This window comes from Lathamus discolor, chromosome 17 (genome assembly GCF_037157495.1).
Source record: "Lathamus discolor isolate bLatDis1 chromosome 17, bLatDis1.hap1, whole genome shotgun sequence".
Classification (NCBI taxonomy): domain Eukaryota; kingdom Metazoa; phylum Chordata; class Aves; order Psittaciformes; family Psittacidae; genus Lathamus; species Lathamus discolor.
In genome coordinates, this window is record NC_088900.1 from 6,070,829 (window position 1) to 6,096,346 (window position 25,518).

The 25,518-nt window shown below is 42.6% G+C and overlaps 1 protein-coding gene and 1 long non-coding RNA gene across 3 annotated transcripts in view; one reads left to right on the forward strand and one right to left on the reverse strand.

The window, feature by feature from the left end:
- LOC136023148 (uncharacterized) overlaps window positions 1-25,518 on the forward strand; it is a 53,150-nt gene that overhangs the window by 13,128 nt on the left and 14,504 nt on the right. The window contains exons 2-3 of one of the 2 annotated variants that reach the window (XR_010616491.1): window positions 2,090-2,175; window positions 11,268-13,263. This is a non-coding gene — a long non-coding RNA (uncharacterized LOC136023148). Of the gene's footprint in view, window positions 1-2,089; window positions 2,176-11,267; window positions 13,264-25,518 lie in introns of those variants that run through there. The other variant, XR_010616490.1, reaches the window with a different exon arrangement.
- Window positions 7,791-24,974, reverse strand: DRD2 (dopamine receptor D2). Its single transcript, XM_065696985.1, has 8 exons — window positions 24,854-24,974; window positions 14,986-15,298; window positions 11,973-12,082; window positions 11,338-11,474; window positions 10,502-10,692; window positions 9,567-9,653; window positions 8,603-8,936; window positions 7,791-8,044 (listed from the first exon to the last, which is right to left on the reverse strand). The coding sequence occupies exons 2-8, from the start codon at window positions 15,265-15,267 to the stop codon at window positions 7,851-7,853; spliced, it is 1,335 nt and encodes a 444-aa protein (XP_065553057.1). The 5' UTR covers window positions 15,268-15,298; window positions 24,854-24,974; the 3' UTR covers window positions 7,791-7,850.

Consider the following 25,518-nt stretch of genomic DNA (forward strand, 5'->3'; position numbering starts at 1 on the left):
TTGATCAAAATCACTTTTATTTATAACTCAAGCTGTCCCAAACGGAGGCAGGTATTCGGAAAGAGAAGTACACGTGTATTTGTTTAGACTGGCACTGACTGCCCATTTGTTCACACAAGTTCCCAACTCATAACCTGCATCATTCCATCACGTTTTCAGCTCCTGGGTTTTCCTCTGGAGCCTTGTACATTTTCCAGCTTATGGTTTGACAGAGCTCTGTGAAGTCACAAGGTCAGCACAGAGATTTTCTTTGTTGCTGTTGCTATTTGGAAACAAGATTAGCTTTCTTGCTGATGTTAGGTTTTGGTTTTCATGCTTTTTCCTGTGGTCTGAAAAGAAAACCAGCTTCATGGCTGCATTGTTAAATATTAACAATGGTTAGTATGAAATGTTTGATGGACTTGCAGACCACGACCCTGTGACATAATTTTTCTCCCAAGTGAGGTTTGCAGCCCTTTACATCTGGTCTGCACACAATTGAAAGGGGTTTATATAGTGGTTAAGTCATAGATAAAATACAGATAGGAAGGAGAGATGCCTGTGAGGACACTTGTCTTCCCCACATGCAGTAGTCACTATTAAAAGCCCACAATAGCAGCCTCTGATTCTGTTCCAGTGATGCTGAAGCCTGCTCTGTTTATAATCAAGAGGAAACAGTGCAGCATTTCATGTTGGACAGGACATCTGTGTGTGCCAGGTTCAGAAAGATGGTGTCTGCTGGTGAGGACTCAGGCCCTGACCATGCCTGGATTAAGTCTTCTGCTGCTGACTGTTACAAGCAGTATGTCCTGCAGGAAAAAGGGTCTGGACAGTGTCTGGATCCTTTGGCTCTACTGAGATCACAGGCAGAGGTTTATAAGGTTCCCTGTGCTCTGCTCAGTCAAAGCCTGGGACCTGTTCATTTTCAAGAGCAGCAGGACTTCATATCTGAAGGTATTCCCTGTCCCACCTCTCACTGCAGGACAGGCATCAGGCGAAAAGGTGATGCAGCATCTGTCCCCAGCCTCCGGGTGAGCTAGGTACATGACATTGCCCCAAAAGGGGCTAAAGGCACCTGAGAAGCTAAAGCAAGGAAGACACTGCTGAAACAGAGTTTGTATGAAGTGATGCAGGCAGCAGAAGGCTTGTGAGGGGGGCACAGGGCTTGCTGGAGCTGGAAACCAGCATGCTGCTGAAACGTCATGGTTTCACAGCTACCTCTCAGCACTGATTGTGGGTTAGGCAGGAGGCATGCAGACCCTGGCCCTCTTGGGCTTCTCACAGTTAGAGCTGATGAATCTCTGGTGTCTGAGACAGGGCAGTAGGCCTGAGAGGCTGATTTACCTCGTCTACTCTATGTTGAGGAGACTCTCCAGTGAAGTGATAGCAGCTGAATTCCACAATCACCCTATAGAGCCTATTTTAATCAGCTTTCTGTGTATTTGTAGCTTCTGTTTTGCTTTCTTTTGACAAAACTTGCTGCTAGTGTACAAGTTGTATTCCTATTACATGCTACAAACTCCCCTAGCTACGTGTTAATATCTCTGTAATGGCTTGGTTATAAACAGGAGTGATGGCTTCTAATGTAGAGCAAGCACAAAATCTCTGTGCTGTTTGCTTGCTTTCTTTCAGTAAGTCTGGCAAAAAATCCTGCAGCTGAGATTTAAGTGATGTAATCTTTACAGTCTCATCAAAGCTATGGGTACAGTTGATTGCATGCAGCAGGGAAGCAAAGCTAAGCTTGGTTAAATGTGCTCACTTGTTTTCATTATCCCACTTTTTTTTTATGGGCCCAGCATGGCAGCTTGGGAATACACAACATTTTTCCTTCTTCAAAGGACCTGCGATTTGCTTTGTTTAAGTCTCTTTGAATGCATTTCTAGGTCTGCTAATCATTCATCACACTCTAATATATTTAGTCCACCATCATCACTCTTTCTTTGGTGAAGAAAATTGTTATTTATGAGTCAAAAGCTATTTATGAAGCAGACAGTCTGGTATTGTCAGAAAACAGGAGTGGGGGGAGCAGTTCTAATTACTAAAAGAAGCTTTGATTAAAAAGAGTGACTTAATTTAACAAGTGCAACTGGTTTTCTCTTTTTTTCTCTAGATGTGCAGAAGAAAACATAACCCATTCATCTGTCAGACCTGACCTGAAACTACAGGACTCACTCAAATGCCCCAGGACATGGACAGGTCAGTTCTGGTTTACTCCTTTTGGATGGTGTGAAGAGTGCTTGCTGGCAGTGGTTGCTGTGGTTGTTTTGCAATCCATAGACTCAAAAGCAATTTTGCTGTAAGGGAGAGCCTCATGGAAGCTGGCCTTTTATCCTGACAGGGTGGGGCTAGACACACTAAAAGCAAGATGATGTGTGTCCTGTTGTTTCAGCTTGCAATGTCATTTATTCTGCTGTGTTAAGGTTGCTTGAGCACCTAATTTTCTATCAGACATTGAGATGGATCACACATCAAGGAGAAATAAGCATCAGTAGAACTTAGCACCTTTGTTGATTCTGGTTACTGTGTAAGCTGAAGATGTCAAGGCAGGGATCATCTTTCTTTTCTGTGTTGGTTCAAAACCGAGCAGACCTTTGGCTCATGCCAAGGATCCAAAATGCCCTTAAACAGATATTTCAGCTTTATAATTCTTCCAGATACACAGTTTTATATCCCAGCAGGAGGAGTGACTAATCTTGGAGAGAGCTATCCATGAACCCCAATTATGTTGCAGCCTAAGCTGAGATTTTACTGCTGTGCTCACTAAGCCTGGCTGAGGTTCACATGCATCTATTGCATTAGTTCTTGTATAACTACCAAACATTTTGGCATTTAGCTTGATGAAACAGTGCAACAATAAGAACAACATGAAAGTAAGTATTCCTAAAGGAAATAATGAAGTTCCCCAGCATAAAACTAAAGAGAAATGCAGAAGGGAGAAAAACCTCCCACGTGACTAGTTACTTGACCTTGGCATAACCTACTACAAAGGGCTCAGCTGCACTGCCAGCCCTATGCAACATCTTCACCAAAACCTTATATGCAAGCCCAAGTGATAGATGTAGACAGCTGGAATACACCCAGCAATGTGAATTCTTATGTTAGATGTGCTTAACCAAGTCAAGTCCATAATTATGTTTTTGGGGTGTATTAACTTCTGTATAAAACACAGTGGTAAAATACCGTACTTACAGTACAAATTGTCTGCAGTGCTACAGTGGTCTGACAGCTTCTATTATTTCTCCATGCAGGGAAATTGTGAGTTCGTAGGTTTCGTACAATTGTCTATTGTTGCCAACCAAGCTCATAGAGATTGGTGCTTATGTTTGACTCGTTTATAGTTGTTTCCCTCAACTTTTACAACTCAGAATGACAAACAGTGTCCCTGTGAGAGAAGTAGCTTTATATCCCCATCTCGAACCTGTACTGCTATGCACCAGATGTGAATGAGTAGTGCCAAAAAGTAAATACAGGCAGCTGCTGTGATGCCAGAAGTACCAGCATGACTGCTCTTGTCTAGGTACTTATCTGGTTTTCACCCCTTCCTGCTCCAAATCCTCCCCAGTCTGCTTCTGTCTAGAAAAGAAGAGAGATGGAGAAATTCAGGACCATTTTCTTTTCTGTCTGTGTCTTTCTGCATCCTTTTTTTCCCATGTCTGATTCTCCAAGCTTCAGTCTAGACAAAAGCCAGAATTCTTAAGGATGAACTGACACAAAGGAGAAAAATAGAAATGCAACTAATCTGAAAAGCACATCAGAAAAAATACAGGATGTCCCCTGAAGGCCATCTTTTCCTGTTATGTGTTTGTATGATGCATAAGTGTAGGTCCCTGCAGTCTGGCCCCTTACAGTTAAGTTGCTGCTCATGGTAAAAAAGAACAAAATAAGCATATAACATCAGGGAAGCTTGTGCAAGTCTCTATTTAATTACAGTGCTGCATGAAGACATTTGTTGGTGTCACATGTACTTGTGATGGGTATTACACATTCTTGACTCTTCAGGGAGTCATGTTTTCACTGGAGATTTTCACCACAGAGGTAGTGGCTTTTTTTTCCTGTTTTCCTTTTCATTTCAGCAGGATTTAATAAGCTAGTTAGACCTACTGTAATTAGTTTACTCTTCAATCAGGAAGATAAACAGTATCATGACTGTAGTGGGAGCAAGCAGCCAAGCGCCAAATACAGTGCAGGCAGAATTCACTAGCTTCTTAATTAAAACCTGTTCAGGAGTGCAGAGAGCCACATGGGCTTCAGGAAGCTGTGAATCTCAGGGAAGAAAAGCAGGAACAGGAGGACTCAATAAGCAGAACTAAAGCTTCAATTACAAATAATGAATCACAAAATAGGGACTATAGCAAGGGTCCTAAGTTTTTCTTCAGGAACGAAGAAATGAAATCTTCTCACTAATGTGATTTAAAAAACATACCAGTACCCTTACCATCACCGGCATGTCCCTCCATCTGAAGTCCTTGGGAAAGCAGTGTTTTTTTCCAGAGTGGAAGGGAGGACTGTGTTTGCCAGACGCAGATCTGTGGGCAAGAGGCCTCAGAGTCCTGCATGATGCGACTGACTGCAACGAACACTATCCATCACAGCTATAGGCAGGTCGTCATTGCACCAGGACAAACAGATTGCAAAGGCTGTCCTTGCTCTTGGCATTAGTTTATTCTTTGTAAAGCCAGAGGGTGATACATTTCCGTCCTCTCTCAAAAAGAGTTGTGAAGGCTTGATTCATGGGTGGAAGGTGCTTTAGTTTGTTGTCTTTAAGTGTAGATGTATAATGGGAAAGGAAAACCTGCTGCAGAAGAGATGAACAGACACATCATTACTGCCTTTCCAAGGGCAGTGGGTATCTTCCACAGGCTACATTTGAGCCTGGAAAGTTAGGAATGAGTGGCTTAAAATGTCATTGGGATGAACAATGGGCTGCAGGTAACTTCTCCCAAAAAATCCTTAATCTCTAGGAAATGACACTGGGCTTTTTTTTGGTCCAAGTTAGCAAGTATATGAAGGACATAGTCCCTTTTTCAGCAGCTTTTTCCTCCATGACATTTTGGAAGAGTCTTTCATCAGTGAGTCCAGTAGTTCAGGTGAGTTGAGTTATAAACCTCTGCATCTAGATTCAGAAAGAAAATGTTCGAACAAGGTCCACAGTATTGAAGATGAGGATTTTGTCCTGGGTTAACACTGAACACAAAATAAAATCATGGGACAAAGTTAAGACACTGTTTAGATTCCACTTCTTTTGAGGGCTCACACCAGGTTTTATACAGGGCAAATACCACCTATGGCAACTTCCAAATGCTTTAAAGCTTTTTTTCTTATATGCATATTATTTTCTATTTTAATAAGGTTAACTTGAAAAGTCCAATGGCACCTTTCTGTTTTGCCATTGTAAATACGTCAGAAAATTGAGCCATAGCTTGTTACTATTTTTCCACTAAAAACCTACTGGCTTTATGTTATTTTTGAATCTTTCACGTAATACCAGCCTGAGTTGATTCCTATCAGTGAGCAAGCTTGCTTGGTTAAAACTGAGGAGGAAAAGAAAAGAACAGATAGCTTACGCCTGAGATCTCTTCAATCAGTGTTTCCAATTTTGTAATTAAAAAAGGATTGGAAAGTTTCCTGTGCTTCTGTAAGAAGTGGGTTTATTTTTTTTCCTTGCCTATAATCCTATTAACATACAAAGTACAAAGGTTTCCTGGCTGTGCACTGCAATGCCAAGACAGAAGAGTGCCTAGCCCCATCTTATATGTTCTTCATGCTTTGTTCTGACAGCATCATGTAACACCTGGTTCATGTGTGTCAAAAAAAATGTTGCTCAGATAAGCATGTACTCTCCTATCTAGTTAACCCATAGGACCTGTTTCTGCTGAGGGTATAACCCAAAATCCTTTGCTAAGCTGGGACACATTTAGGCATCTGTAGGATCACATTTATAGCTGTGAACAGACTTTAAAGAGCCATGTTCAAATCCTGTAAAAGTCCACGGGCTAAATACTGGAAACACTGGTCATCAGCCTCTTCCAGGAATACAAGGTTTAGAATGGAAAGCTGTGGATCAAGGTGGAAATCCTGTTCCAATTTCACAAAATGGCTAAAAGCATTACAGCTTTTAGCTGTCGCTGCTTGACATAATCTCTTAACATACAGATGGAACACATTTTACCAGCACAGTCCATCCCATAGGTAAAGGCTTCTTTAGCAACATAGGAAAACAAGGGAATAAAAGAGCCCCTACTGGCAGCAGTCTTCATCTATCCTGAAGCAGAAACTATGTGAATATTCCACAAACTGCATAGAAAGAAAAGGGATATTGCTCTCCAGATTGTGTTTTAACATCTTTAGAAAACAGCAGGTAACTAGAACTTGGGAACCTTCCTCTACATATGGCTTTTGTTATCACCTAGTTCTCCAGACCCAACATTAATTTCTAGCCAGGCCTATTTCCACGTCATTTTATTAATCTTACTATATTTTATTTACAGAGATATTACAAAATATATTGTGAACTGAGTACAATTAATACGTACAGTGTGGATTTGGTAACGCCAGAGTGTGGTGAAATTAGGCTGTTATGGATTTTCAATTGGTTTAATCCATGAAAGATAGATATTAGAGGGTAAGGGATGCTGGAAACATCCACACCTTTCCACAGTTCAACTTGGAACAGGAGCAGGTCCAGCTAGGGACTTTCTTGGGGTTTTATTCTGGCTTTTTCCAAAACACACAGTATCTCATTTACTGTTAATTTAAATTAATTTAGGCACAATGTTATTCTGTACTCTCTCTATTGAGAGACATAGGCAAATCTTATCTGAAGTGGTCCTTGGCTTCGTGGCACCCCAAAGTCAGGTGAGAAGAACTGGACCTAACTTAGCTGACTTGTTCAAGTTCACACGGCAGACATGGCTGCAGATGCCACACGTGGCACACTGTCTTCCTGTTTCTACATTCACCACACTAACACTCCTCACCTAGGTTTGTAACTTCTTGTATGAGAGTGGAGATGAGATGCTGGTGGGCAGAAATTGCTGTTGGGCTGGCTGATGATAGATGGTAGTTGTCCTGCTTGATCTGAATGTATACCATGCAATACAAGGTATCGCTTCTTTAGTTCACTCTGTCTGTTCTTTTGGCTTAGGCTTCTGTTCAATTCATCCTATTTATTCATATTTACACTGATGCAGTGGTCCCACATGAGGCCTATGCTCCCCTTCTTCCTTCTGCCTGTTGCCTGTAGGCCCACATTGTTGCATGAGTTGGTTCTGTAGTTGGCAGAACCTTCTTAGCCCACCTGGGGACATCTTAGAGATTTTTCTCAAGGCTTCAGCAGTTTAATGCTGGGTAAGCCAGCTCAAGGTGAAGGCAAAGCTATTGCACAGATTGTCCGCAAGCTCTGTCTGGCTCCTATTGCAAAGCAGAAAAGATGGTCTTGTCTTTGGTGAGAATTGTATCGATGACATAACACGCAAACTGGTAGCAGCATTGACCTACCGCTAACAACATGTGGCTCTGCGCCTGTCTGTGTTTAATGCACTCAAGGTTAGATGGCCACAGGCAAGAATCAAGTGAGTGTGTCTTGATTTTTGCTTCCACTTCAAACACAGTGTGAGGGTAGCTCTGAAAAGTGCCCTTGGGATTGGTGTCCCAGAGTCCAAAGGTCACCACGAGGAATGACAGAACCTCCCACATGAAGGTCCTCGTTACATCTGCATCAGAAGGTGCACGGGCACGGCACTGTTGTAACACTGCAGGCCTCACGCCGAATACAAGAGCTCGAGACCTCTCCATGGCTGCCCATTTGTGTGCGTGAATGGCATTGGGGTTATTTTTTCTCATTCTGGAAAATGTGTTTGCTGTTTTTACTTTTAACAGTGGAGGATCTTCAGGAAAGCCTTGCGAAATTCAATGTTGAAGGTGGTGTAAATAATTGGGTTGACAGCACTGTTGACATATCCAAGCCACGTAAAGACGCTGTACATTGCTGGGGGGATGTTGCAATCGCAGTGCATGTTCAGGATGTGAGTGATGAAGAATGGGAGCCAGCAGATGATGAAAACACCTGGGGGGAAAGGAAAGAGACAGATTTTGATTTCTGAAAGCTGGACAAATTTAGAGACTATGAGAACAGTAAGGGTTTTTTGGGTATGAAGGAAAAATGTTTCCCTGGGGAATAAGCCTTCTGTTTGTCTGTTAAGCATCACACACTATATTCTGAGTACCAGAGAACTTCTTTGCTGATGAGATTAGACCAGTTAACAACAAAAAAATCTGACCTTCAGAGGTACCAGTTTCTTGCTGAGGAACTATGCTGCCTTTTGTGAAACCCATGAGTTCTCTCGCCCCTGCACCCAGCTGTCTTTGGCAGTCCAAACACCCCACAGATGGACAGCTTTTCTGAGCCATTTTTACAGCACTCTGACCTGTTTCTAGCTGTAAAGGAGGAAGCCTCCCTCTTGTCAGTCTCTTGCCTACACGTCCTCTAATGTTTCAAGTGAAGTTATTTCTGTGGAGGCCTGGACAAGACAGTCTACATTGGACACTCAGACCAACTACCCTAATCCTTGGTAGCTGTTTGTTTTCTGCAGAAACACAAGAGGAAGCCAGCGTGCTCTCTCACCAAGTACAATGGCTAGCATCTTAGTGGCTCTCTTTTCCTTCTGTTGTGACAGTTTCCTCCTGCTCAGAGCCTTGAGAAAGTTTCTTGTCTTGCCATTGGGCAGAGATTGGGCCTCAAAGACCTTGGCTGTGTGGGGTGTTTCTTTGGCATGTCCATTCTTCTCTAGTTTCCCAGGGCTGTCCAAGGCTGCCTGCAGGGTTGAGTTTGTCCCCCGATTAGAAGCCATTGGCACAACCAACTGATGGTTACTTGGTGCTGCAGGTTTGATGGTGGTTTTCTCAGGGGGACTGGTACTGGACACCATTTCCATCTCTTCTATGTGACTCTCCACCTCCTGGACAAGAATCAAATGTCCACAACATAAAGATACATAAATATACAGAGAGAAGCAATGAACACTCCTTACAGAGTGAAGCTGGATGATGCTGAAGAGCAATCAGTCCCCCTTCTCCCTATGTTTTTGGTAGATGCTTGGAGAAAGGGCTGTAAAGTGTTCACAGGAAATAATACATTTGGGTACAACTGCAGTGAAGGACTCTCCTTTATTGCACAAAGAGGTTAAGAAATGGGAGAGACACTGTTTCCACTCCCCATGGATTTTGTTTAGGTCTTCAGAGTATAAACAAAACTGAAATCAACAAGGAAAACCCAACGAAGCCAATGCAGTCCGAGGCTTAAAATAAATAACAGAGGAGAAGAAAATCAAAGACACAAAATGTTCAAATGTCATGGCTTTTATAGCTGATCTTTAGGTGAGCTTAGTCTGGCTTTTTGAGTTCTATGATCTTAAACCCCCTGCTACACTCTAAGGAATGGGAAGAGTATTTAAATTTTGAGATTGAATGGTAACCTTTGGTCTTAGTTTGTTTTTCTCCCACCTCACAGAAATTCATTTTGCGTCCTGACAGGAGAGAAGGGGGAAGCTAAATGCTTTGAAAAGCTACCACTTCTCTTTAACACTCACCACTTTGCGCTTATTAACTTGGAAACTCCCATTGGACTTCACAATAACTGTGCAGAGCTTGACGTCTTCTGGATGAGTGCATTTGTCCTAAGGGGCAAGCACCAGCTCAGAGGTTACACAAGCAGAGAGTAATTGGGAAGGGGAGCTGGTAAGGGAGGCAGGTGGAAAATACAAACACAGGGCATGAAGCAGAAATTAGTCAATGTGGCCAAGGTGCAAAGAATGGTGCAAAACTGCTCTGAAGAAGCAGTAATAGAGGCAACTACCCCTTGTGATTCTCACCAGAGGAAAGAGACCACAGAGATCTGTTTGTTTTGCTCTATTCCTGTTTCACTCCCTCTTTTGCTTGACATGGTACTGGTTTCTGAGGCAATACAGTTTGAAGGTAGTGCCTCTGGGAATATACATTCCTCTGTGGCATGTGTTGAGAGAGTAATGTTTTGACAAGCAGTCTCACACTTAACATGCTCAGCTGGACTCCACTTGCACACATATCTCCTGCTCTGAGAGGCTGTTTTCACTGTAGAGAGATCATTACCAGCATGTAGATAGCACCCCAGCCATGCAAACAATTTCCAATTATTTGTCACAAGAGCAAGACTGACTTAGAAAATAAGATAGCCTGTAGTCTCAGGTACCCAACCCAAACTCAGCAGAGCCAAAGGAAACGGTTAATGAAGCAACTCCTCATGCAGATCTGCTGCTGAAACACCCCCTGAGCTCCAGGGGGGCCTGTGAAGCATCAGCTTGATAATCCAGAGTGGGCAGCTGGGACTCCCAGATGGCACAGGACACAGCATTCACCTTTGTGATCCAGTATTTCATCTAGTCCACCCAGTGTCATTTGAGAAAAGGAGGAAGTGCTTTGGGGAATGAAGTGGAGCAGGAAGGGGAATGCACAGAGACTGCTGAGAGCAAGGCAGAGGTCTAGTTACCTTCAGTGGGGCTTGTGTGTCTGAGTCCAGGCCACGGCTGCTGAGCTTGGTGGTGACACGTTTCCTGCGCTTCTGGAGGACTATATAGATCTGCACATACACCAGCAGGGTGACAATGAAGGGAACGTAGAAGGAGACGATAGAGGAATACACGACAAAGGTAGGGTTGGCAATGATGCACTCATTCTCATCTGGAAGACAAAAAGTATCAGGCTTGTTGTCCCTGCTGCTAGGAGCTATCACAGTCTTCGCCGTCTTGCAGAAGGCACAGAGATACTAAGAGCATGAGGGGTTCAGGTTCTAGGGGGAACTACCATGTCAGATGGAAGTGGTACCAAAACAGCAAACTCCCCTTGGGAGTCACGCACAACCCAAAGTCCCTGACTATTGCTTGCATTATAATTAAAAGCCTACAAATCCCATGCTGTATACAATCCAATTTTCCGAGGAAACTGATGGCTGAACAGCCAGTTCTTCTCTCTCCTGTCTCAGTGAAGCTAGCTGTCCCACAAATTTCCTTTTAATGTTTTAATATAAGAGGGGTTTTGATTTTTGTAGTGGATGTATGTTAATATAACGTCGGCAAGTGCTATATAAACATTTACATAACCTCAGTTCTGATGTGTCTGGAACAGCAAAGGGATGAAACAGATCCAGAAGCAGCTGACAAACAGCTGGAATGACACGGGGAGAGGACACCTGAAACAGGGATGGATGCACCCTGATACACCACACCTAAAACCTCATGTTTATTTCTGACTTACAGAAGACTACCTGGGAACCTAGTAAAAGCCAGGAAGGTGCCGATAGCCAGCTGCAAGCGGTGTAACACTCACCTGTGTTATTGAGGCCAAAGAGAAGTGGGCAGGAGATGGCAAATGAAAGCACCCAGACCACAGCAATCATGGCTGTGACCCTGCGCTTCGAGCTGTAGCGGGTGTTGTACAGCATTGGCATTGCTACTGCTGTGTACCTGCAACGTGAAGAGACAAACCCAGTCCATTGTTATTCTGCCAGTGATGACAAACTGTGGGAAATGATACCTTGTTGCTGTGTCTGAAAGCCTGGACCAAAAAGAGGGGATAAGGCATGTTTCACAAGTCTCTGAGATATCTGCGTTCCCTGTTTGGAAGGCATGGGGCTGGGGTTGGCTTAGCATAGGGTTTTCCTTCCACTCTGTCTGAGCTACTGTCTTCCCACTCATGTTTGAAAGGACACAAGGACTGAACTAATGGGGATGTACACACACAATTACATTTACACTCCCAAGACCAGTGTTTCTTTATCTGCTCCTGACGGAATCCCTGCTCAAACCTCATATAGGTCCTCAAAGTTACTCTTCAGAAGATATCAACTACACAAGCTCTTGTCATTTTCAAGTCTCTGAGTCACAGGTAAAATTAGAATACATAAAGGTGGCCGTGACTTGTTACTGTGGATTTGACACAACTTGCTGCTCTGCAGCCCTCACCTGTCTATGCTGATGGCACAGAGGTTGAGGATACTGGCAGTACACATCATAACGTCAAGGGTTACAAAGATATCACAGTGGATTCGACTAAACCTCCACTCACCAACGACCTGCAAAAAGAGAAAATAGGGTCAGTAAAAGAATTCACTGAGCCCATGCTATTGAGAAGGTCTAAAGGGAGAATTTTGCACAAAGCTACCTACACTTCCTGGTAGCTAGAGTTCCACTGCTTCAAGAGGGATCAAAATCCTGTCTAAAGCGGTTCCAGCTGGAATCAGGTCACATGCAATCAATCACATGCTGCTTCAAGTAGGATTGTGTGCCATCAAGTGACTTCAAGGACTTTGTCCTGTCTAGTCTAAAGGCCTCAGACGATGGCACGACCACAAAGGAAGTACTTTGTTCCATCCAAACCATTCTTTTGAGTGTTCCCCTAAGGGCTCATGTGATTTTGTCTTTCCTAATTCCATCCTGTTACCCTGTATTATGTTGGGCAGCTTGAACGGCAGATGCAAACCTGGGCTTGTATTTCAATGACATAAGGAAGTGCAAGTCTCCTCAAAACCAGTGTAATCTATGTAGTAGCCTAAACAGGTCTCTGAAACGTTGCAACAAAGTATGAACAAAGAAATACATTAATTTTATATCCTGAACATCTGTGATTGTACTTACAGCTTTTTATTAGGCACTTTAGTGCAATTATACCTAGCCAAGGCCAGGAGCTTTCCTTCATTTCTTAGTTTAAAAATCAGGGTAGATTTTTTTCTTTGTGTGAACAAGATGAATGTAATTCAGAGAGACACACTACACTTTGGGGTAAAGACAAAGAACTAATGATAACACTTCCAGTTACCAGTAGCCTTTTTCTCTTCACTTATCTTGCTATTGAAACTGAACTTTGCCAATTAAGTTTAATAGCAATTATTAGGACTGCTGTATTTGACATGTGATGAAAAAAGTATATTTCCCTCTAATAAAAATAGAGTCCTATTGCATTTGAAAATAGATTGAATAAGATAGCTATTCTTCAGTTATTTCTGCTCTGATATACATAACCATAGGCAGCATAAAGAAGGAAGAATGACTGCATTGAAGCCTGAGTGACAGATGAATACTTGGTGATTAAAAAAGCAGTTAAGAGACAGTTACATCAGTAACTTTGATGGGAATTTGCCCAAAGGCAAAGGTTTCCAGCCAGATATAAGCCTCTGTGAAACCAGTTTCCTGCATGCATAATTCTGAGTTTATGGGAGATGCTGTAAACTGCAGCAGTTTAGTGCTTCCATTTACATAGGAGAAACCTCAGAAGTTTGGAGGTAGAAGATTTGTTTGCATTGAGGCTGCTTTTTAAAAGGATTTCCTTTTGACATTTGTTTTTGTCCAAGCTTGTGACATAAGGGCATTAATAAAATGAACAAAGAGCATAAAAAGAACAAAGGGTCTGACCAGCTCTGATTTCAGACTGTAGACCCAGAGAGAGGGACCACAGTGTGCCTAACACACGTCAGTCCAACGGCTCCTTCCCTGTCAGCAGGCATTTGTCGTGGGTTTTGTTGCCTCAAGCTGGCAGTAGGTTTAGCAGAATGGGGATAAGAGATGAAAGGGCAAATGTACATTAAAAAAAGGGAAAGAATGGAAAAGTATTGCTGAGATGTAGAGGCCTGATTGTCCTACTTGGTAGATGAAGGAAACTGAGGTTTCTGACCAACTCTGTGCGCACATGAGCCCAGAAAAGGGAAAACATCTTAAACCATTTGTGCTTTATTTTTCAACATTAAAATAACTGTCTGAGAGACTCTCATAGCTGGGCTTAAGACAGTAAGAGTTTCTCACAGCATAAGCCTCTGCTTAAAATAGGTTGTCACAAAAGAGGAATGTAAGAGAACTTAACTAGGCCCAGAGGCATTGATTACAATCACACCAGCCTGTGGTCATATAAAAAAGCCTTTGCAGGTGTGTGATGCTTTCCATTTTTAAAGTGCCATGAAAACAGTAATTAGCTAGAGTGATAATTAGTATTGTGGTTTCTTGACAGCCTATGTCGTGTCAGTGGGTTCATTTCGCTTTGCATTAATACTTAATGGGCTGATTGATTATGGCTTCTTCCCCTGTTCTCCTCTCTGTTTTATCATTTTCTATCATAAAGAGACAGAAAATTAATTGTAAACTCAGTATAGTTTCAGTCTTATGTTTTCTCACCACTGTTCTTTCTCTCTTGGCTGTAAGTGCCACCAGCATGCCAGCTCTTAGCTGGCTGAGGCACATGGGCATCCCAGAGAAGCTAGCCAAGTGAGAGGAGCTGTGTATCTTCTCTTATTCTTTCCTCTAGAGATGCATTTCATTCTTTCAGGCTATTTACTGTTGTAAGAGTAATTTGCCATCAAGTAAACAGGTGGCAGTCTTGGGAGCATTTCGCTTTCACAAACCACAGTGCCACTCAAATAGGGCTCTGCATCCAGCAGCATAGAGCTCTTTTGTACCAAATCGATGTGCTAACGTCTGCAGTGTGAAAAGCAGCTCACTTGTGGCTCTGTTTCTCTCATATATTGTGACATAAAAGCTCTGGATTTACATCCTACTTCTATAATTGCCTGCTCTTCTTACTACTGTAGTCCTTCAGAAATAGGGTTTTGATTACTACTGATGCAGTTGGTTAGTGTGACTCCCATGATGCTGTTGCAGACTCATTCTTATGTCTGGGGATGAACAGTTTGTAGTTTTGAAAATAAAACTGGGTCCTTTTGCTGTTGACGCCTCCATTGAAAGGCCAGATTTTCAGTGCAATTGGATTGTAATCAGGCCCTCTGAGCACCGGCATATTTTCAAGTCAGCCTGACATCTGCTGTCACGTGTGTTTCTTGGAAAAATCTGACTGACCGCTAGGAAATGCAACACACTTTTGATTTGGGAAATTCAGGTCTTGAAATAGCTGATGTCCAGGCTGCTGAACTTCCCCCTCTCTACCCATTCACCAGAAACATTCAGTACTGAAAAAGAGAACTGAGTCACCTACCTCCAGATAGACCACCCAGGGCATGACCAGAGTTGCTACCAAGAGATCTGCCACTGCCAAACTCACGATCAGGTAATTAGTGGTAGTCTGAAGAGATTTTTCCCTGGACACAGCCATGCACACCAGCACATTGCCAAAAACAATGACAAAGATGAGGAGGGTGAGCAGCATGGCATAGTAGTTATACTGAGGCCTGTGGTCTACAATGGACTCGTTGAGTGGCTTGCTCCAGTTCCTGTCACCGAAGTCACCGTTGTACCAAGAGAGGTTTAGGGGATCCATGGAGGTAAAAGTGCCAAGTTCCAGCTCCACCCTGACACAAGGATATTGAAAAGACAGTCAAAGGCCAACATGTAAAATAAGAACAAAACCATTGCACATGTGCTATCTCACTTGTGGATATTGGTTGCTCTGTGTTACAGTCAACTCAGGCAGAGTGTCTGTGATTTTTGTGTCAGCTCCTTGGCATTCCCTAATTACTAACTGCTCTATGTTAGGTGTACACAGTTCGGGGCAGATGTGCCATGACCCACCTTGTGTATTTTTCATGTGCTTCATGGGGCTTTAGGCTGTGTGGCTTGCTTGTTGGTTTGGGGGTGGTTTTTTGGTATTTTTCCCTTTGCTTTTCCTTATTTTTTATCTCCAGCAGGGAAATAAATTTAAAAAAAATACCTATGAACAGAATTGTGATGATGACGAAACCTGAGAGCATCAGTTTTGAAGTTAGGGATGGACTGTGCTTTCCTTCGGCCATTCCTTCAGTGAGGCTGTGGTGTGAAGAGGAAATGGTGGGGATGTGTGTGGGCGCCATCCCACAACCCAGCCTCTGCAGCTCCTGGCACTGGGAGGACAGGTCTCATTGGAAATCTGTGGCATGATGGCAATCCACTATTTCTTCCCTGACCAATGCCCATGTGCTGTGCACTCTCTCAAAGGTAACTTACAAAGTTTTGCTTCAGAGTTCCCTAGAACCTATTTTGGGGTTTGTGTGTGTTTTATCCAGGCATGGAAGAGATGACTTCAAGTGCCTCTTTTGCAGTTTTTCTGTCTCCCAGGGCTGCCTCTGTGATCTGCTTCCTTAACGGAGCCATTTTTGGCACACAATTAGGTGGCTGTCACCTAGAGGCCTTCCTTGGCTTTCTGCTAGCTAAGAGAGAGGAGCATTGAGCTGAATTTCACTGTATGAGCTAACAGGTTCCCTGAGCTCACCAGAAACATTACTGCCAGATGCTCCGAGGACAAGCAAGTGCAGCAGTGTTAGCATAGTACCACGGCTCCAGCATATGGCAGAGGCAGACAAATTCTAACATCAAGTCATAGCTGTGCCATTGAGCAGGGTAAAATACAGCTCTGTCCCATTTGTCAAAACAGAGCTGCAGAGGGTCTCTGGAACGGCATTTATTCACAGGGGTCATTTCAGCCCCTTGCCAGGTTTGCTTGTGTGCTTAAAAGCAAAGTACCAGGATCTGGGCCTGAAGTAGTCACTACCTCAAGAAAGGGTGACATGTCAGAGAGTATGATTAAAGAGTAAAGGCAAGAGCTGTTTAAAAGCAACTGGAGATTTTGGCTGTCTTGGTTTGGGGGTTTCTGGTCTGGGAGATCTAGAAGGTACCTCATTCACTGCTCAGTGCTTCCTAAAATCAAATATTCCCTGTTTCTCAAGCTGTATCTCCATGAAGTCCACTGTGATTTGTAAATCTGGCCATGTTCTCAGACAGACCATTCAATTTTCTTAATAAAAAGACAAAGTAAAATCGATTTATGAAACCATGTAAGTGATCAAAATAGCAAAACATTTGCAAATATCAAATTCACTGGGGAACAAAGGTTTCTTTATGTTTCACTGAGCTTTTGTGTGCTTTTCTCATTCAAAGAACAATTTGTATAATAATCCTTGGAAATTTGTTGCATATGGGTCCTTAATAGCTGATAATTCAAAAAGTGTCTGTCTGACAGTGCTATCAGCGGCACTTGATAGCTCTACAAATGTCTTCTTAGAACCTGTCAAAGTGTCAGAAATTAATTAAATGTTAGCTTATGTGACTCAGAGTGAAGGGGGAAAATCAATGCTAAATGCAGCAGCGGTTTTTTCTTTTCTCCTGTTACCCTTTGATAATGCAAAACTCTCTTGGAGAAGGCAGAAACATGCATAAAATGCAGGATGGAAAAAAAAAAAAGCAGAAACGTGGAGAAGTATCTGAGAAGTACAAAAGGAGTGGAATGATTTGATACGTGCAGGATAGCCGGCTAGGTCCTGTTCTGGCTCCTTCTGAGCACTGGCTGTGGTTCACAATTGTGCTTCTTTGGAGAAAAGGCCAGAGACAAGGGTGAGTTATGTACACTGTAATTCTAGCCCTGATTGTTTTACAGGCCATTGCAACTCAGTGGAGAGTTGGAGGAATCAAATACGGCTCATAGAATCATAGAATCATAGTTAGGGTTGGAAAGGACCTTAAGATCATCTAGTTCCAACCCCCCTGCCATGGGCAGGGACACCTCCCACTAAACCATGTTCCCCAAGGATCTGGCCATCTGTCAGGCATTTATTATTATATATCTTCTTATTATAAGACACAAACCAAATTTCAAATATTTTGCATGAGATAAGGAAAATAAACACAGTGCAATTTGTGATAATTGCAATTAAAGGCTGTATCTGGTACACACAGTGCAAAATTACAATTACACAGAGAACTCTGTTAATTCCTAATTTAGGAGAGTTTGAGTTTTCAGTCCTAAAAATAATCTTAATTTCTCTAAGTACAGAACTGGCATAATTTGGAAGCATTATGGTGGCCATTAGGGTGTCTTGAGAGTCTTTCAGTACTGCTTTAAGGAGCACTTTTTCTTTACTGCTGACAGTTTCTCAGTAGAGAAGAAAGAAGCACTTTAAAAAGCTGACTAGAAGAGAGAATGCTTTTTATTGTGTTTGTCCAGGCACCTGCATTTTCATATGGAGGCAGAGGGAAAGGATCATAAATGCAGAGTAGAAATGGCACCTTGCTATGCACTGTCCTTGTGGGACCTTGATGAGTTTCACTGTCCCTGTACACTACTGCCAGAGGCAAAACATAGTTTCAGTTTTAGCTGAGACTTTGGGTGCAGATGTGGGTAGAGACCTGAAATGGAACAAATTCCATTGTGAATTAACTGCAGTAAAGCCACGTTAATTCCCATACAGAGTCCGCACAGATTTTTAGTATGGCTGAGCTAATCCAGATATGGATTTACCGGGAGGTCAAGGACAGGCCAGAGCAGCAAGGTTGCAGCCTTTTGTTTGATGCCAGCAGTGCAGCAGCATGACTTCATTGCACAGAGCATCTCTACTGCTTTCCCCTTCTATAGGATCATACGTACACCCAGGTCTGTGCTAATCCCCTTCACATTAGCCTCCTTGCGTGTCCTGGTTCAAGCATGGCCTAACTGGGAAGCAGTTTGCCATCCAGAGGAAAATAGCCTCTCTCAGGAAGCTCCCATGCTTCCAGATGTCTTTCAGCAACTGAAGGAAATCTGCTGTTTGGTTGCTGGAAAGGACAGGGAAAAGGGAACTCAGAGTTGTTCTCTCTCCGTTGTAATCAGCTCCCTGTTCTTCTCAGAAAGCAAGCTGAAGATACGTTTGTTTGCAATGCTGGTATTTCTCTCCTCACAGTTGATCGTGTAATTACTTTTGTGGTAAACAAGCATGACATCACCCTGGCAAATGTGTAACGTTCATGTGTAATATTCATGTCATTAAAATCCAGCTAGGAACTAAGCACCACGCAGCAGTACAGTTGCTCACCACCCTCTGACTGATACTCAGCAATTGGCCCCTTCCAGGTGATTCCCTCTAGTTTCTATACTGAGCATGATGTCCTGTGGTATGGAATATCCCTTTGGCTAGTTCAGGTCAGGTCTCTGCTCCCTTCTGGCTTCTTGTTCACCTCCTCACTGGCAGATCATGAGAAACTGAAAAGTCCTTGATCAGGGTAAGCACCACTTAACTACAACTAAAACATTGGTGTGTTATCAGCATTAATCTCATATAAAATTCAAAACATAACACAGTACCAGCTACTAGGAAGAAAATCAACTATATCCCAGCTGAAACCAGGACAGTTCACAACTAGCAGCAACAAAACTCTTTGTCTTTCTGGCAAGATCTAAAAGATTACATGTGTATTAAGCAAGGAAGCAGTTTGCTCTATCATACAGAGGTTGATGTACCAGACCATTCACTGAGAAACAGAGGGGTAAAAGACTCCAGCAGAAACTCATACCTACAGCTTGCCTTTGTTTGAATAGCATCCTGGGTGTGCCCTCTGATTTTCTTAGTTCTTTGCAACATCAGAGATGGCCTGAATCAGAGCAGATGTCTATTTTTCCTCTCAGAAATAGCAAAGGTAACAGTCTTCTTTGTTTTTCCTGTGCTTGCAAACACCCTCAGGCATAAAATATTCACAGGACTGACCTGAGCTAGCATCAACATCTAGCAGATGCTGTGATGCATGTCATTGCAGCATCTGTTTTCTGTATGGTAAAGATTGGTGGCCTTTAGAGCTAATCTGGGTTTGGCTGCCAAAACATGCAGTCAGCCTTTTCTTCGCCACAAAGCAAAGTGAAGTTCCCTAAGGTTTTGCAGCAGGCATAATGCATTTAAGATGAAGTTCAGAGTTCAGCCTGGAGCAGGCTGGTAAAGGTAGGAGCAGGAGCTGAGGGATGATGCCTGAGCAATGGTTGAGTCGCACCTTCCCTGGGCAGGCAGCATGCAGTGTGGGCTGCAGGCAGCTAGCAGCACTGATGTGATGAGGGGAGGTTGCTGGTTCAGCATGCTTTCAGGGGTCAAGGTTTGCTATGGACTTAGACACAGTCACGCTGCTCGGCTTGGCACTCCTGGTTGCCAGAACACCTCAGTGACTGAACTCTATGTAGACCTAACAGGAAAACAACAGCAAAAGCCATCAGCGACAGTATCCTGATGACAGATGTTTCCACAGCAGCCTCAGAACAGTCTCCTCCTCCTTTTCCCAAGGTATTTCTTGCACAGAGTTCTTGCCAGATTGTCTATTTCCTTCTAATTGCTGCCACCCAGATGTACCCATCAGGTTACAGAAAGTCTTGCCTAAGACTGTGTGAGAAAGGTGTTTAGAGACAGATTTGCTCTAACGGCGTTTCTGTTTCACAGAAATCAATGTCCAAGGGAAATCTGCACAGTACAGTGCTTCCCTGAGTATTGTCATTTTCCTCTGAAATTCTGGAATCAGTGGGCCACAGGAAAGCTGTCAAGCTGACATCTTTTCTGTCCTGAAGATGCTTCTTGATGCTGTTTACCGGGCTCCACTGAGAATGTGATTGAGGCATTCTAATCAAGGGGAATAACATGCTTTCTTGGAGTAATCACATGGTGGAAGAAAAAGAGAAGGGAAAAGTGTGTTTGAGGAGCTGTTTCATTTCCCTGCTCGGGAGAGCTGTGCAAAGACAAGCAGCTTCTGGCATAGTTTCACTGTCTTTTGCCCAGAATTGATAATCTGTGCTGTGAATTCCTGGTCATGGTTCAACTGGAGATCAAGGAATGTGTGTAACAGCTAGCAGTGAGTAAGAACCTCTTCCTATCCAGTTCTACACAGGGGACAGTTCACTGCAGACATTGGGAATGTGGAGGATTTAGGAAAATCCCCTAAACTCTGTCTTGACCTGAGAACAATGGTACCCACTGCCCCTGCTAATGCTGATGAAAGATCCTGGGCACCTTGGCATCTGACACTCCAGGATCAGCCAGTACACTGAACACAAGAAGCAAAGTACTCATGGCTTTAAATAGACCTGACTCCCCCAGGCACTGCGTAGTACACGCAAGTACAGCGGGGATTTGACAGTCAAGACTGATGAGGTCCTGGCAATAAATATATTTGGAGCAGTTTGCAGCGCTTACTGTATCTATTCAGAAGACAGGGCTTGGCAAACTTAACTTTCATAGAATCACAGAACTTTCTACATTCCTTGCCTTTTCTTAGTGGTAGGTATGTCTCCAGCAGTAAGTAGATTACACAAGCAGTAGGCTTGTACCTCTGTACCTAGAGACAAACATGCTGACAAGGCTGGGATTTTGGGGTGGGGGGCTGAATTCTAACTTCAGCGCTGTGCAGCCTTGGTATCTATCAACAGTTCTTTGCATCTGTTCCTTTTTAAAGCCTCTTGAAAAGCTTTGTCCTCTCCTGTCTTTCTATATGGCTCCCTGTTCTTCAGATCCTTTGTTATTTTAAATACAAGTGCAAGGCATTTTAACCACAGTTATTGCTCACTTCTGATTCAGAAACATTGCTGTTTTTCACTTGGTCTTGCATAATATCTAATTAGATCTTCCTGCTAGAAAGTGTGCATATGTCCCCCTGGGTTGTGTTATAAAACACCTAATCTAAGCACTTCCTCCTGTAATGCTCAGAAGTGCATACCCCTATTAGCATGGGGGTTTCGTATATAATACACTCCTGCCACATAGGCCTTTGAGTCACTGACTAACCATTCTTGCTGATGCCACAATATTTTCTATGCACAGCGCTTTACTTCTCAATAATTGCATTGTTCAGAGCTCTAATTTTGTAATGTGAATCACCACCTTCCTAACAACAGTACAGGGACAGAGGCTGAAGAGAACCACAGCAGCCTAAGCATCTTTCTTTGGAGCACGGAGTTTCCTTCTTGTGGGAGCAAGTGACAGGACACTATTGTTGCAATAGCCTTGTAACTCAAGAACTGCAAAGCCAAGACCTGGTTTTAATGCAGACGCTCTGATGCTTTTGACATAAATAAGTCACCTGATTTCTCAGTTCTCCATTTGTGTTATTAGTGCATTAATCATCCCTCTTTCCCTATGATGCCATGGATTTTCGTCTGAGTTTGAAATTGCATTGCAGGGAGGAGAGGGAAGCAGTTTGTCTTTTTCCCAGAGCACTGGTCCATTATCCCTGGGTACAGTGCTGATGAAGCAAAACATTTCCCAGGACTGCTAGAGTATATGCAGAAGTGGCAGAAAGGGAACAGTATGTTACCGCCCTCCCTATTGAAAAGCAGTGCACACATTTGTCTGGACAATTTGGAGAAGGATGTTCCATGGCTGAATTACACTGGGAATTGACTGCCTCCTTTCACGTCCTTTGAAAATCTCACCCTTAATTAAAGGGCTGTCAAGGTTTTTTGCAAGTCCTAATGGAAGGGAAGATTTCAGTGATATCTTCCCCAGAGGTGGAGAAATACACATTTAACTTGCTTTAGCATGTCTTTCTCCTAATAAAAAGGAGATTCCATTTTTAAAAAGACCTTCTCTTTATTCAAGACGTGCAGCTTGTCGCAAGGTTTTGTCATAGGAAAATTACTTGGAATTTTCCAATTTTAACATTTTCTCATTCCAATATGTGAAGCAATCAGAGCTAATAACTTCTGCAAGGAAAAGTTGTAGTGGTGGGGGTTTGTTTGTTTGTTTTATAAATAAGGTTTTTAGGATCTATACTGATTTCAAAGCCATTAATGTATTTCATGTCAAAATGAGAGGGGGAAAAAAGGAGAAAATAACTGTCAGAATTTTAGTTAAATCACACTCAAACCCAAGTTGAGAATACATTTTTTGAATATGTTTTGAAAATTCAGAACCATTTCTCCCTAAGGTTAGGTTTCCAGGACTCGTAGCACGGGCTCTTATAAACCATCACAGCAGCCACTAGAGCACGTGGTCTCACTGTTAGCTCTCCTCAAAGGAGACTCAAGAAATGCACAGTCATCTCAAACATAGAAGGGCAGTTTATATCACATATCACTGGTTTTCCTTCCAGACAGGACGCAGGGATAAATAGTTTTCTCTGGCAATAATCTCCCTCCAGAAACCCCATCACTCCTTCTATCCACCTGTAATTCAGAAGGGAGATCTGACTCCTGCTGCCAGGCTGCTTGAGTAGAGCCACTGATTCCTATTACTCTTTAGGAATATGCGGGCACAGGGCAAGCTTTTATCTTCAGAGCGTTTGGCAGATTAAGACTTTTGCAAGCTGGAGCTATGCCAAATGCAGCCCACTTGCACAGTTCTCAGCTTGGTGGAAAGGATGGACAGAAAAAGATTGTTTAACAATCATTTCAGACTGTATGTGCCTTCAGTTTTGGACATTCAGCCAGAAATATCCCACAGTTCTTGATTTTAAGAAGAATTCATTTCTTGGGGACAAAGACCCATTTCAAAGTTGGGTTCATTTGAAAACAGATTGAGGAAACAATCAGATCTTGCACTGCAGGTTTTAATGAAATCTGTAGCAGCTGCAGGTAAGATTGTGAATTAATGGCACAGGTATTGCATATTGCTTCACTCTGGTGTTCTCACATGAAGATGACTACTGTCAGAGGCAGATCTTCTGACTAGAAAAACAGAGCTTCTTATTAAGTATTGCAATACCATAGAGCTAATATTGTTCTGTACAAAAACCCTTTTCCTTCTTTTATATGTTTCCTAATGCCATATTTCTCTGACTAGATCTGAGCCTCTGACTAATCTAATAAATCGCTAGCCCTATGACACTGGTGAGCCATATTCTTTTATAATTTGTTACATGTTGGAGATCATCCCCAGCGTCTGTAAATAATCCTTCCTCAGTAGCAGAGCCGATTGTATTGTTTTTGAGGAATTGACAAGGTTGAATCTCTTCACTCCCCATCCCGAGCAGTTATGTACAGAAGCATCTGAAATTTGAACAAAATATTTACTTTGAAGTACTGGTTAAATTGTGGCAAATGTTTAAGGATTTTTAAAAATTATTGAATTAATTTGATAATTTAAAAATTATTTTGATTTCTCTCTTTCACGTTCACCGTACCTTTTGGTGCTGAGTGTTTGAAGTGTGTAACTTCATTAGATTGTGTTAATTCCTTAGCTGAATAAATCTTTTTTCCCCCTCCAGTCAGGCTTCCTGTGATTCTGCAGCACCTAGCACCAGGATATTTTATCTCTGAGTCCTTCAGTCATACTTTATTAAAAGTAAATAATAATAATTCAGATTGAGGAGATCAAATATTTGCCTTCTACTTATGTCATCTAACATTCATTTAACATCTGCTCTTTTCATTGCCACTCCTATCACTAAGCTTGCTTGCAAAAATGTTTGCCAAAAAAAGTGAATTCCAGAGGAAAGAAGAGACCTTTTTTGCCTTCCTTTACCCCTTCCTTTCCCTTTCCTTTTCTTACATTTTGTAGGTGTTTGCCCCAAACCATCTATGACTAATACTTGCCATGAAATCCCTTATAATAGATTCTTTGTAGAAGATTTGATGAAGATGTGTCAATCAGCACAACATTCATGTGACTCCTTGCTCTACGTGCCACTCGCCTGTACTTGAAACTTCAAGAAAACATTAGATAAATTATTGTCCTGTCCCTCATGGCGAGTGAATACAAATACAGGCTACGATCAGCAGAGGGGAGGCGAGCAGGCGCTCTGTAGTCCTCCCATACAGATCAGCCAGTGCTTCTCAAATTTCAAATCCTAATGATAGTTAATCATTTAATCCGTGACCCAAATCAGCTCCATTGCTCATCTTAAATCCTGACTTCCAACAGCCACCTCTGTCATCTTTGCAAGCAAAATATGAGTAGAAGAAGAACATGTCTCTAGTTCTGGACCTATCCTTTCACATCTCCTCCCACAGAGCGGACATTCAGCCATAGAGGAATTGGGCTGGATCATCATCATTTGTAAATCAGTGTCTGTTATCCTGACCCTGGTGCTGGAAAGAACCTGGAGAGTCCTGTGGCTGCTGCTCTGCACCATGGCCATTTCATGACAAGTGCTTGTCTGAACTTGTTGATCTAAACCTCTGGAATGTCTTCCAGATACGGAGAACAGTTCATTACCTTTTATATGTGCAGTATGTATGTCCTCTTTAGTTTGTGTTTCTATTCTGATGCTGTTGCATTGTGTCACCTTTTTGTTCAGTTCAGTCCACCCATGGAGGCAGAAATTCGCTATGCAGCAGATCTATTTTGCTGTTACTCGTGATACAAAAAGCTCACGTTCTTGGAAGAATTATTGCTCCTAGGCATCGTTTTCTTCCCAATTGAAGTTTTGCCACGATTTCAAAAGAATTTGGCCCTTAGGCTGTGTAGCAGGGTTAGCATCTGTATTTGGATTACAAGTAGATATGTGAGAGAGAGCCACATGCAATGTTTCAAATAAAACTCACTTTGGAATGCCAGGGAGCAAAATGAAACAAAATTAAATTATATAAAAAAAGAGTAAAATAAAACAAAAAGTGTAAATTTTACAGGGTGTAAGCTTACAGAGAGTTACATTGGTATCCCTGATAGGACCCATTTCATGGTGTCATTCACATTTCAGAGGCTGGGGAAACTCACAGACATGTGGATCTGTGATGATGGTGCAGTGACTCCTCACTCACACCCCTCTTTCCCCTGGGGCACCTGAAGACAGCCACCCCCTTTGAACATACAGCAGGAAAGCAGACTAATAAGGAGCCTGGCATCTTTTCTCCCAGCTTTTTTGGCTGAGCAATTGAAAG

Bases quoted from the DNA above. Each gene is read 5' to 3' on its own strand.
- DRD2 (XM_065696985.1), bottom strand. From the start codon at position 15,267: ATGGATCCCCTAAACCTCTCTTGGTACAACGGTGACTTCGGTGACAGG. The intron at 12,083-14,985 runs GTAGGTGACTCA...CTCTTTTTGCAG, and splicing joins CCTGGGTGGTCTATCTGGAG to GTCGTTGGTGAGTGGAGGTT. The intron at 8,045-8,602 runs GTGAGAGAGCAC...CTTTCCCCCCAG, and splicing joins GATGCTAGCCATTGTACTTG to GTGTTTTCATCATCTGCTGG.